The sequence below is a fragment of the Pelodiscus sinensis genome, chromosome 3 (assembly GCF_049634645.1).
Source record: "Pelodiscus sinensis isolate JC-2024 chromosome 3, ASM4963464v1, whole genome shotgun sequence".
In the NCBI taxonomy this organism is placed as follows: domain Eukaryota; kingdom Metazoa; phylum Chordata; order Testudines; family Trionychidae; genus Pelodiscus; species Pelodiscus sinensis.
In genome coordinates this window covers 55,845,604-55,859,445 of record NC_134713.1, presented here as the reverse complement: position 1 = coordinate 55,859,445, position 13,842 = coordinate 55,845,604, and the positions used below count along the sequence as shown (strand labels likewise).

Here is a 13,842-nt window from a genome sequence, read left to right as displayed (position 1 = left end):
TGTCAAGATGACTTTGTCAAGATAACAATCTCTGTTAAAATCTTAAAACAAGCCCCCACAATGCACCTCCCCTTCTCATTTTTCAGTCAAGACAAAGCTGATGTAGGATAGGACCCATCCCCAAGCACGTGACCGTGTTTTGTACTCGCGTATGAAATGGATAAACTGCATTCTAGAAACCCACAACCATACTTTAAAACCGGGCTACTCAACTTTGGAACCCCCAGGGCCACAATGATACTCAAAGCACATGCCGAGGACTGCAACTTAAGTGTGGTTGCATATACATGCAAATATTAAAGGGGACTGTTAGCCCCTTACTAAAACTCAGTGGGAGTTTTTGGTTGGCCAGCTCCCAGTACCAAAAGGGGAAGGGTCCATGAGAAATCAGGGCCCTGAGACTGACAGACCCCGGGGACAATGGAAAGAAGCCAACACTCCAGCTCAGCCTGATTGGTCTGTCCAATCTGTCAATGAGGAATTTAGGAGGCCAGGTCCTGTCCTCTGTGTGAGCGGGGATTTTCTGGGTCTCTGAGAAAAGGAAAGGGAGCTGAGAAGAGCAGCAAGAAGAGCAAGCTGTGTGGAGAGACAGACCTGCAGTGTCCGAGCCAGAGCCCTATACAGCCCATAGAGCGCAGACCCTCTGCTAAGAAGTAGACCTGCTGTGTCAGAGCCAGACATGCCCAGCCCAGCCCAAGGAGTGCAAGCTGTGCTGAGGGGCAAACCTGCAGTGACAAAGCCACACACACAGCCCAAGGAGCGCAGACCCTGTGGTGAGAAGCAGACCTGCAGTGACCTGAGAGCCAAAGGGGTCAGAGAAGCAACACAAGGAACTGGAGGCTGGCAAAGCAGCACAGTCTGCAGCTGGGTGTGGTGAGCAGCTGGGACCAGCAAAGTGGGGGAAGAGGCTCTGGGCAGGGAGATACCACCAGCCAAGAGGCCTTGCAGGCCAGATTTGGAGAGGGATTGTAACTCCAACTGGGAGAGGGGTCCTGCCACCTAGAGCCTGAGGCGGTGTGGTCACTGCCAGAGCAAGTGTGTGCAACCTGCAGCCACCCCCCTCCCTCCCTGCAGCACAGCCAGGGCCTGAGAGAGAGCCCTGGGACCTATAAGGAACAGATTGTGAACTGTCCTTACACTCTGCAAACTGCTTTGTGGTGTCCCCATGCTACAGAGCAGGACTGTGTGTTCTCATTTAACCTTCCTCATTTTTTCCCTATTCTTTTCTTTTTAATCAGTTGCTGTTTAATAAATTGTATTTGCTTTGAACTGTATGTAATGATCTTTGGGTCAAGAAAGCATCCCGTGTGTAGAAAGCACCCTGAGTGGGGACACCCTGGCCCCTACCCCAAGTGACTACAAGGTCGGGGATTGAGCCCCAGAAATCCTGGGTCCAGCCATGTTGGGATTTCCAAGACTCTGCTACTTAGGAGAGTGGAAGGGGAGCCCTCGGGTCAGGGAGGCCTTTGGGTAAAAAATGGGAGCATGGACTCATCCTTTCACTGGTCCATTTCACCGGGGTAGTATAGAAGCCAGGAAAGTTCCCCACAATAGCGGGACCATTCCCCTGCTTACATACGTACACACACATATATGTGTAGGAGCTTCTTTCATACTGATGGGAATGAATACAAAGCACTTCCCACAATGCCCTGGCATTCCCAGGAACCTACTCCCTGGGACCTAGAAAAGGCCGACACCCTGTACCTGTCTGTTCCAGCCAGCCCGTCCGCCTGCGTCTTTCAGTGTTCATCCCATCTGGGAGATGCCTCGCTGTTGTGGAGCGTGTTCCTAGTGGAGGCCGTGTTCAAAGGATTCCACTTGCGGGCCGCATGTTGAGCCCTGTGTAAACACAAACCGCGCTGCAGGCTGCAAGCAAACAGGCCATGTGGCCCACGTGTTGAGTAGTCCTGTTTTAAAATGTATGTAGGCACAACTATCGTTGGTCTTATTTGACATATCAGACAGGGTGGCGATCTATCAGAGGCAGATTCTAAAACCAAAACAGCCAACTTCCTACCAAACAAGGGAGAAGTTTGTCAATTTTCATAATTTATAAATAAACTGTAGTGTTAAGCCACACAAGTTTTAACTTACACATATTTTGTCTTTCATACTGAACTTTTTGAGCTTTGAGTAAAAACTAGACAAGCATACTCAGGCTCGTAAAAATATCTTTAGGAATGATGGACTAGCTGTGATGTATTTGTTTTTCCCTCTCTCAGATAAAGAAGAGGCAGCAAGATGTGGTGCAATTTCTGGAAGCCAATAGGATAGACTTTGAAGAGGTGGATATCACAATGTCAGAGGAACAAAGACAGTGGATGTATAAAAATATTCCTGAGGAAAGACAGCCTGCACAAGGCAATCCACTGCCACCCCAGATATTTAATGATGATCAGTACTGTGGAGTAAGTAGTTTTGTGATCCAAACTGGTTATGTTTAGTTTGCGTTGCCCATTGAAAAGTCAGCATTTGCCAATGTGCACAACAACTTATGAGAGGGAAAAAAATGTACTAACTTGGCTAATGTTGACAGTTAATTGTGACCATTGAATATTAATTTATTTTCCATTATGATGCTGCACCCTTGTATTTTTCATGGAAATGTGGCTTTGAATATATGCAGAACTCAAATATGCTTTATTCAGAAGGTGACGTGACCTATCATTACAGAGTTTATAATTCCCTAAATGTGTATATGCTACATGTGTGCATGTATCATTCCTCTATTTGAAGTTAGAAATATGTAATACTAGCAGGTGAGGCATGTCATTGACTGGCCAAGGTCATTATGTGTAGATTGCACTTGCAGGAAAGTTCAATAAATGAAATATATAATCAAATGTTTTAATGTGCTTGTAAAAGGGAAGTAAAAGAACAGTTTTAAATTTGTAGGATTTCAACTTCAAACATTCATTTTATTGAATAATTACCAGACATAGTAAGTTTGAATCAAACTCGCAAAGCTTCCATTACTTTTTCTGTAACAAATTTGAATTATTTTGTGATTTTTTTTTTTTTTTTTTTTTTTGGTAACAGTAAAAATTTTCTTTCCACTAAAATGACAGTTGAATAGGTGACTCAATTTTAATTTTGTTAGCAAATGTTTATGAACTTCATCATAGTCACAACTTTTTTTCCAGTGAAAAACAAAAATAATTATTTAAACCTTTCACCCAGTATATTCCAGAGTAAAAAGTAGTGCATTCTGCTAGTTTAAGTGGCAGGATTGTTTATGCAAAATTTGGTATCTGTAGGTAATTACAAAGTATGACTTTATTTTCCACAAATTCTTCAAAATATATAGGAGATGAACCTGGTGTGCTAGGGAAAGCTATTAGTGGTACTTAAATAATTGAATGGCCTGGTACTCAAGACAATGATCTGTAAGTAGTCTTGTTTTTCCTGTGGACCTGGACTATGGTTGGTCTTACGAAGACATGTGACCACACCACCTGGACTGGAGTCCATCTTGAATGTTGGTACTTTTCCATAACGGGGTGGGGGAAAATGAACAATGACTTCCTGTCATAAGGACATTCTATAATAAGGAATGGGAAGCAAAAAATGATGGTTTTCAGCTCGTTTCACAGACTGCTCCCTACCCTGAGAGGATACAGGAAAACACTTGGAAATAAAAACTCTAAGAATGGGGTGGATAGAAGCTGCTGGATCTAGGTCAGAAAAAGATCAGCTCTGGCCTGTGAAGAACTTTACCTGATACAAATCCATTTCTCACCCTAGTTCTTATAACACCTTAGTGCATTAGGCTTAGCTGATGTATTTTTGTTTTATTTTGCTTGCTTGCTTTGATCTATCTGTTATCACTTGCAACCACTTAAATTCTACTTTTTATATTTAATATAGTCATTTTTTATTATTAAACCAGTGTAAATCATTATCTGGGGATAGTACAACATCTATGCATATCCCTTTGGTAAAGGGGGCAAACTTTCATGGAGCGTATGTTTTTATGCAGAGTAAGATGGATTTTTCTGGGGTTTTGAATCCACTTGGCTGTGCATCTTGGTGCTGTGTCCAACTGAACCGTCAGAGATTAACTGCTCTTGGTGTCTGTGTTGCTCTGCTGTGGGCTGTAACCACACCTCTATGTATTGCTGTGGGAGACGAGAGTTTCTGCCTTAGGAGGACAGGGTGGTGCTGTGTGCCAGAGGGCAGGTAGGCAGGGTTGGTGGTATGATCAGCCTATCACGTTACAGTCTCAAGGGGATCTCTGTGACCCATCACATCCACTAAAAGCGTTCCCTACATAAGAGTTCTTGAATGTTAATGTAGAATGACGGATAGACACACTGGTGAAGCACAACTTTGAAGTCTGAGCAGTTAGTGAGATTGTCAGAATGTAGAGTTGCCTTGTTTCACTGCTGTTCAGTGATTATTTTCTTTTTTGTGATGCTAAAATATGGTTTTTGGGAGAGGACTAATTGGCATCCCAACGGTGAACACTGGCACTACTGTCTCAGACTTTCATATACAGTGGACCTCCCACCCTCCCCCTCCCACCCCCGGCATGGCAAAATGCATTTACCCTCAATTTGAGGTCTGCTTACAGTGCTTAAAGAGATTTAAGTATAAATGAGAGCTCTATTATTTAAAAATTAGTTCCTAGCTTTCTGCAAGAGCCAATAAAATAGAAGACTCACCTTCCTTTGCTGAAAATGGGGAAAGTTTTTATGTAGTATGAGAATTTATCAATCTGACAGTTTGCAAGCTAGACCCATTGCTGTTTAAACTGTCAAAGCTCCATTAATTCCAGTGGAGTTTGACAGTGTACAGTAGCTGAGGAGTGGCCTAATGTTAAAAAAAAAAAAAAAGTATTTTTTTTTTTTTAAACGGAGGTGCATATGGTAGGCTTGGTTCTCCCCAACACTGTTCTAGATCAAGAGTAACTCTGTTGAATATAAAGTCATCAGTGTAAAACTAGTGCAGAAAGAGAAGAGCTGATGCTTATATGTAGATGGGAGCTCTTCGTGTCTTTGTTCTTCATCCTTTGAGTGGTGTGTGTGTGCATTTTGGCTGATTGGGGATCCATAGGTTTGAATGTTGGGTGACATGTCCCCAGGGACAGAGTTGGAGGCCAATGAAGTAGAGTTTGTGGGTTGAGGCAGCAGGAAAGTGAGATGGGTAGCTGTATTTTCATGATTGAAACATCTGGGAGAGAAGGTGCAGTGAGTTAAGGCAAATGGATATATCTGGGAGATGATTCAGCCCTTAATCTAAGAGATGGGGTAATGAAAAGATTTGTTGTAGTTAAGATGGGTGAGCTTCTTTGTGTGGGGAAGAAGGGTAACTGCAGTTGCTCTTCAGTTGTATGATGTGTAGCATAGCCTCTGTTTGCAGTGGGGGTAGTTTAATCCCAGCTGCATGAATTGTATCTAAGTAGTGCAATGTGCAACAGTTCCACTGGAAGGAATAAGCATGTATTTTTTTTCCACATGCTCCTAGGACCTGAGGGGACACTGGTGACCCTCTCACTTATGAATAGTGGAAATTCCACAGATTTACAAAATGTGGTTATTTGAGGCAGGGATGTGAAATATTTGGGGTGGCATCTCTTCTTTTCCTTTTTCTAGTGCACGTAAGCATGTTTTTATAATAATTAGCTAGTTCCAAACACAACTTGTGTTTAAGTAAAAAATATCTGCCATGTGTCATGAAAATCTTGTTACTATATCTGTGCAGTTAATATTTGTTTTGCTTGAGCAGACCTTATTCTGTTTCTGTTGCTAGATTATAGAGTCTGTGAATATCTTTAAAGAGTGTGTTTACTTTGAAAAGAAACTTGGACTATGTCTTCACTGACAGAAAGATGTTTATACTGTAAGATAACTTTTACAACAGCATTGCTAATGTGTATTAAATGTAATGGACACAGCCACTTTAGTTTTACAGGGAGGTAGATGAGGGAAGAAGGGGAAAGGGAGGTATGTAGTGCTACCCTTGCCTAGTAAGCTTGAGGTGTTTTGTCACCACTTGGGATTTTTCGTGAGATAACTGTTGTGTATTTGGTTACTTAGCTGTCAACACACACACACTTCAATAGCAGTGAAGACAAAGCCTTAGTGTAGGATTCAGTATTATTTGTGTCTTGGTCATTTCTAAATCCAGTGTGCTCAGTTGACAAAGCTCTGCTTGTTTTTTACCTACCAGTTCTGCAAATTCAACATGCCATCAAGAAGCTAACCTATTGTTTTTTCCTGACTTGGGCATTATCCACAGTGATTAAAAACTGCTTAGGCCAGATTTACCTGTGCAACCCTCTTATTGGTTTCCTTTGGTTCTCTCTTTTCTTTATGCATTTAGGGGGGGAAGGAAGCTAATGAGATGGAATGTTTTAAAAATTTGTTTCACTAGGGTTGCACAGTTGGACATGGCCTTGTGGATGTATAAGCCATTGCAGACACAAGTTCACTTTAGTGTTGACTGGGAGGTTGCTTGGCAAGGTTAGCTCTATGCTGATAACTAATAAAAAGTAATACAAGCTCCCTCCCTCCACTATGAACACACACTGGAACTAGACCTGCTAAGAGCTTTTGAAGTAGTCACTTCTTGGAGTATAATTGCTCTGTAAAAGGAATATTTATTCAGTGTTGACATTAGATATCTGGGAGATTAAAGTGGCTGAAACAGAGCAATGAATGATCTGTTCTGACAACCTGTCTGTCTAGATCTAATGCTGAATGGGACACAAGATGAAAAACAAATCTCACACACCTAATTGCGCAGTACTGTACCACCACCTGCTCGTGCTCTGAAGTGTGAATACTCAGCTCTTATAATTCTGAGCTAGTTTAACTGCAGATGTCCTCATAGAGCTGCCTAGTGCACTCTCAGTCTTTCTGAGACCTCTGCTTCATAATTGCTCAGAAGTGAGCTCCATTGCAATAAAACACCTGTAATCTGCAAGTAAAACCCACGTCAACATGAATCATTAACAGTGCAATTTTGATGCCAGTATTTTTTACTGTACTAGCCAATTAGCCTGTCATAAGACGGGATTTTCAGGTCTTCTCTCTTGAGTGCGTGCGCGCGCGCGCTCTCTCTCTCTCTCTCTCTCTCTCTCCTTCCTCCTACTGCTTCCCCTCCCCTCTCTCAGCTCTCTTCCTCCTCCTCCTCCTCCTCCTCCTCCTCCTGCCTCTCTCTCCCCTCCATTTCTCCCTGCCCCTCTTCCCCTTCCTCCCACCATGGCGCTTGGCTGAGTGCTGCCTGCTCAGCCGGGCTGCCGCGAGGGAGGGGGGGCAGGGCCGTGTACATCACCACCCTCCCACACCGGGGGAGCCCAAATGGCCCCTTACACTGCTGGCTCCCCTGGCGGCCTGACTGAGGGACGCAGCACTCAGCTGAGTGCCACAGCGGGAGCAGAAGGGGGGCGGTGACGTACACGGCCCCACCCCCTGGCTGTGTACGTCACCATCCCGCCCCCTTCCCCTCCCTCTGTGGCGGCTTGGCTGAGTGTTGTGCGCTCAGCTGGGCTGCTGGGGGGGAGGAGGGGCGGGGCGGTGACGTAAGTGGCCAGGGGCGGGGCTGTCTACATCACCGCCCCCCCTTTCCCTATCCCGCAGCGGCCTGGTTGAGGGGCACACCACCCACGCCATGGCGGGAGGAGGAAGGGGGGGCGGTGACATACACAAGGACTCCAGCTGTGGCAAGTGGCTGCACCCCGCCCCCCCCCCCCGCCAGGTCTGCTTCCCGCCCCCCTCCTCCCGTCCAGCCCCACAGCCGCCGATCTCGCCCCAGCTCTGCTTCCCACCCCCTCTTCTTGCCGTCCAGCCCCATGGCCCCCCAGACACCCGCCCCTGCCAACGCTGCTTCCCTCCCCCCTTCGTCTGGGCCCCCCTATCCTCTCCCACAGCCCCTGATCCCCCCACAGCTCTGCTTCCCACCCCCTTCTGGCCAGCCCCTCTCCCTTCCCCTCCCTGCGTGGCACCCCGCCCCCTTCCCCTCCCTCTGTGGCGTGCTGTGCTGCTCAGCTGGGCCCTGGTGGCGGAGCAGGCGGCCCTTTGGGGTCCGTGCTCCCCACACGTGGGGAGTGCAGACCCCAAACGATCGCTTACTGCCCCAGGTCCAGCTGAGCCCAAAGAGCTGCTTGCCGCCGCTTGCTGCCCCACCGGGGCCCAGCTGAGCAGCGCAGCACACCGCTGAACCACCACAGAGGGAGGAGAAGGGGGGGGCGGGGCGCTGATGTACACGGCCAGGGGGCATGGCCGTGTACGTCAGCATTACAGACTCTCAGACAATGGGCTACTATATATATAATGTCTTTGGAATGTGTTGCCTCATTCAAGGGACATTATTACAGCATAAGTTGGCACTTAAAAGAGAAACAGGAGGACCAGCTCCATTCATTTACACTGGTTTAAATGTAACTACTTCAGTGTAGTTACCCCAGCTTACATGATTTAAATGAGACAGGTTGGCACGTGGTCCCTGCGCCAAGGAGTTGACTGTTGGATATTGTATAAAAAACGGTAAAAGCAGAGACATTGGTGAGAAGAAAGAAATGAGTGGAGCACCAGAGCAGCAATAATATGTAGCCATTTCCCCCAGATGCTTGGTATCCATGGAAGAACTTCAGAGCTAGTGAGATCATTTTTAATTTCAGATAAATGCTTAGGTGAGTTAACAAGATCCATTTGACTGGAAATGACCTATTCAGTCTAAAAGCCTTTTGTGTTCTGGATTACTCATTTGTCTGATGTAGCACCAGACCTCATGTTTTAAACGAGATCTTTTATGGGTATGATCAGTTTATTTTAAAAAACATTTTTAAATACAGAATTCCATTGTGTTTGGCTACCTAAAGAAAAGCAGGATTCTTTGAACTTTCTTCACTCTCTTCCCCTCTCCTCCCCATCCAATCTAGGGGGAAAGTTAAGTAACTAAAAACACTTTTAAAAGCAAGTCTATAAACTTTTTTGCATTTAACAAAAATCAGTTGCAATGACGTCTTTCTAAACTGGTCAATACAGAGGTTTTGTACAAGGATTATAATGCTTAAAACTTCAATGGTGCTTCTTATTTTAATCCCTGATTAAAACAGACCAGCGTTGCTTTTATTTAAGCAATAAAATGTTCCTACTAAATAAACCATGTCTTAGTTGCCAGTATTTCAGCTCCTGAAACACTGATCAGTACAAATACATTATTCTTACCATTGACTGTCAGCATGCTACTTGGCTGTCCTTGATTTATCAGTGCGTACCTGCAGGGATGCTGGAACACTTTTTATAATGGGAGTGCTGAGAGCCATTGAACCAAACTGTAAACCCTGTATATAATGGAAGCCACTTCAAGCTAAGGGATACTAGTTTCCAGCACCTATGTGCACCTGTGCAACAGAAGATGTAATAACCATTTTTTCTGGCTCTTTCTACCTGCTCAGGAAGCAAATGTTCCCAGTGAAGGCAAGGGGATTCTGTCAATATACTTATTCAGCATGTCCCATTTTAAGGTTATGCCTGTAATGTTTCCAAACTTTAGTGAGTTCCGGTGGAAAAGGAACACAGTACTGGAAGATATCTACTGAAAAAAATGTTTTAATAGCAAGAGAAAAATTCATGACAGTGAAACCACTTTGTAGTTACATGGGTCATCTCAAACGGTTGCTTTTAAGACTTGATAGTATACTGCACTATAAGGTATTCTTGTGAATGATTAAAAAAATGGTAGAAAATTTGTATATATTTTATCCCACTTGCTCAATAGTTAGGGTTGCCAACTTTTTTACTTGTACAAAACCACAAAGTCCTGCCCTGTTGCTTTTATTCCCCACCAGGCTGGCTCAGGGGGCTGGGGTGAGAGCTAGGAATGAAGGGTTGGAATGCAGGAGAGTGTTCTGGGCTGGGATCACAGAGTTTGGGGGCCAGAAGTGGGCTCGGGGCTCAGGCAGGGGGGGTTGGGTTCAGGGGAGATTCAGAGGTGTAGGCTCTGGATGGTGCTTACCTTAAGCAGCTTCTGGCAGCAGTGTTGCATCCCACATCTGCCTCCTAAGTAGAGGCACGGACAGGCACCTCTGCCTGCTGCATTGCTCACAGCTGCCACTCCCATAGATCCTACTAGCTGTGTTTCAGCAAATGAGAGTGGCGGGGTGATGCTTGGGATGGGGAGGAGGGGTGCATGTGGAGCTCTGTGTCTGGCCTAAATATAGAAGCTGGAGTGGCGATATGCTGGCTGCTTCCTGGGAGCCGCATGGTACAGATGCTAGCAGGGAGCCTACCAGCCCTACTGTGTAGTGCTGCCAACCAGTCAGCCAGCTCTCTGGTCAGTGGTGCTGACTGAAGTTATCAGGATCCCTTTTTAGCTGGGTGTTCTGGTGGTAAACTGAACGTCTGGTCACCCCATGTGCAGTTTTCTACCCCAGTCATTTGAACTCCCTATTTGTGGAGAGTAGAGGTCTGTCTATGCAGAGCTGCTTGTAGGATTGGAGCCTTAGTTATCATGAAATCAATGGCTCAGGGCTCAAAGGGAGCCATAATATGATCCAAAGATGATCTAAAATTACTCTTCTATACCTAAAATGTGTCATGACTTTAAAATTGGACACTAGGTTCTCTCAGGGCTAGAATTTTGTATTCTAATGAGAAGCTGAACTTCTCCTTTTTCTAATGAAATAAACCTTCATTTTCTAACTCTCTTCAGGGCTTCAAATAATTAATACTTTGAAGTAGTGACGTTTTAATTTACAGAAAACCTTCACTGGTGCAGGAATGGATTTTGCTTGTCGTATGCCTCAAATGGAGACATCGTTTTCTTTTTGCTAGGAGGCGTGGAATCTAGGAAGGAAATATTTCTGTCCTCTTTATTTGGGGTCTGTGTGCAAGTGCTTTGGAGGACAGGGTCATAATTCAAAATGATCAGGACAAACTGGAGAACTGGTCTGAGGTAAAAGGATGAAATTTAATAAGGACAAATGCAAAATAGTCCACTTCAGAAGGAACAATCAGTTTCACACATACTTTTTCCTAGACAGTCATTTCCCATTTTGTATTGCAGGATGGGATCTAGGGGTCCTAGTGGATCATAAGGTACATATGAGTCAGCAGTGTGAGGCTGCTGCAAAAAAGCAAACCTGATTCTGGGATGGGAACTTTGTTCTCTACAAGGATTGAGATTAATGGATTTGCATAGGAGACAGGGTGTGGGATCATCAAACCCTGTAGAACTAGGTCTGCAAGAAAAGCAAGCTCCCTCTCTTTAGAGCTCAGGGAATCCATGGAGAACTCTCTTTGCATATGTGTCTCTGCATCTCTTCACTTCTGCTGAGCCTCTCTGCATCAGGAGCTGGTGTGGGAAGATGTTGTAGTGGTTAGGGCACTAGCCTGGAACTTGAGAGGACTCCACCATAGATTGCTTATGTGACTTTGGGCTAAATTCACAAAGACACTTAGGTTTGCTGATGCTGAGCATTACCATACCTAATTTTAGGCACCTGGAAAAATCACTGGGATTCACAAAGCCTATGCATCATCTTGGAATAGCTGTCAGGTCTATAATTATCAAGGTTATCCCTCTAGCATTAGCACAACATTCTCTTTTCTGTGTGGAATCAAACCTGCAACGCTTTTCCTGTTGTTGACTATTGTTGATTTTTTGGGGGTAAATGTCTCATTGAAAATCTCTTATGCAAACTGTGCAAGATGTCCCTTTTAGGCCACACAAGGAGAGTTTGCAGTCTGCAGTCTTTACAGTGTTACAGAGAAGGAAAAGCTTCACTGCATAGTGCTAAAGTTAGAGCAGATGCCCCCTGACCATCCCTGAAAATGGCATCCTTTAATAGCTTTATACAGTTTTAATAGCTTAATAGCTCATGCTTAATTAACTCATGTTGTCTAAGAGGCATAACCAGTTGTATTGTCAGAATTTATTTTGTTCTGCTACTTTTGAATTAATGGTAAGCAAAAATGTCTCCCATGACTGAAATACAGGCAGTCCCCGGGTTACGTACAAGATAGGGACTGTAGGTTTGTTCTTAAGTTGAATTTGTATGTAAGTCGGAACTGGTACATATTTTGGGGGGGACGGGGAGCTGGAGTTAGGTGAAAAAGACCCTGATTCACATACAACTTCCTTATTCTAAGAAAAACACATACTGTTTTGATATGAAGGTTTTTTTGGTTGATATTTTAATTAAAAATTGATCATAAGTTTCAGTGTTTCATGCTATATCCAAATCTTCCCTTTGGGGTACCTGAAAGATCCCAGTTATTCATTAAATAGTCAGAATTTTTGTTTTTTATAACTAAAAAAAGTTTATTCAATGCATATTACTGTTCCAAATAGAATTTGCTACAGATGATTCAGTGAAATGGGTATTAAGTGTAATCAATAGTCATTGGAGAGCACAGTGAAATATTGATACAATCAAAGCTGTTGTTGTATTCTGCTGAGCAGAAAATGGGAGTCCCTTCCTGTGAAGTGTGTGTGTGAATTTATCCACAGGATTAATTTTAAAGAAAAATTCTGTGTTGGGAACAGGAGTTTAGCCACAGGTGGGTCCTCATTGTCCACTCACCCACTTTACAACCAGACCCATCCCCTTGGGGCTTACCCTGCTCTGCTCCAGCCAGGGTGTGGGGTTGGCGCTTATCCCCTCTTCCCTTCTGTCCTGCTCCTCCCCATTCTTGCCCACTGGGTAATATTTCAGCTTCACTTCTGCCAGGCTGGAAGGGACTTGTTAATTTCACGTGACGCTAACAAGATACTTGCAGCTCTAGTGCTGAAGAGGGAAAGAGCTGTTGCTCCCAAGGTGGGGACTGTAACACAATGGGTCTCACTGCCTGCTGTTCCCTAGGAAATTAATTTTTCCGCTCTGGGATGCCCCCTTTTGGCTGGTGTCTTGTTCCCCCCCCAGCAAACCCGCGTCCTCCGCGGCGAGAAAAGCTGCTCCGTGTCTCCCTGGTCTGCTGGGGGGGGGGGGGCGCTAGCTCCGTGTCTCCCTGGTCTGCTGGGGGGAAGCGCCCCCCGCGCCGCCGGAGGGGGCGACAGTGGGGGAGCACCCCCCCCCCCCCGTTTGTAACTAGGGATCTGACGCAAGTCAGATTGATGTAACCCGGGGACTGCCTGTATAAATTTGGGTGGCATAAAACTCCATATAGGACACTTGAGAATGAAAGTATAGTAGGTCAGGACAGCGATACAGTAAATTTAGGATTTATTGTTGTGGCGTTTTGACAGGTTTTTTTGCATTGTTAGTGATAAATGGCTGTGTGCATTTTTGCATGCTGATGTCTATATTGAATGTTTCTCTCTAAATGAACAATTAAGAATCAGAGCTTAGGAAAAACAATTACAACAGTCTGAAAACTCCTCCCCCCTTTTTTGTCCTGTGCCTGATGGGGTCACTTCACCTTGAATAACTGCTGAGAATATGGGACAGACAAGGTAGGTGAGGTGTTACCTTTTATTGGACCAACTTCTGTTGCTGAGAGAGACAAGCTTTCATGCTTATGGGCATATTAGTATCTCTGAGCCTAGTCCTGGCCCATCCTGCAGCGTAGGGAATAGGTGGTGGAGCAGAAATACCACTGGCGTTTGAAAGAACTACATATATGCTCCTCAGCCTTTACTCTTTTCCATGCTGGCAGGATGCCAATCACCCCAAAGCTCCCGGAGTTCTAAAAATGGGTGTTCATGCAGACACAGCTGCTGTCAAACTCCTTCCCTCTGCTTCTCCTTCAGCCCATGAGTTGCTTTCAGAGACCTTCAGCCCATGTTATTCCTTTCTGTCTCACTGAGAAGAGCACAGGCCCTTAAGTGAACTATTTAATAACAACCATCACATCTAGACGTAAAGCAGAGAGAGTCTTTCAACAAATCTGA

At 44.8% G+C, this 13,842-nt stretch overlaps 1 protein-coding gene across 1 annotated transcript in view; it reads left to right on the top strand.

Moving 5' to 3' along the window:
* SH3BGRL2 (SH3 domain binding glutamate rich protein like 2) overlaps nt 1-13,842 on the top strand; it is a 55,881-nt gene that overhangs the window by 26,202 nt on the left and 15,837 nt on the right. Inside the window, exon 2 of the mRNA XM_075923782.1 lies at nt 2,226-2,411. Within this exon, the coding sequence (XP_075779897.1) occupies nt 2,226-2,411 (186 nt within the window). The remainder of the gene's footprint in view (nt 1-2,225; nt 2,412-13,842) is intronic.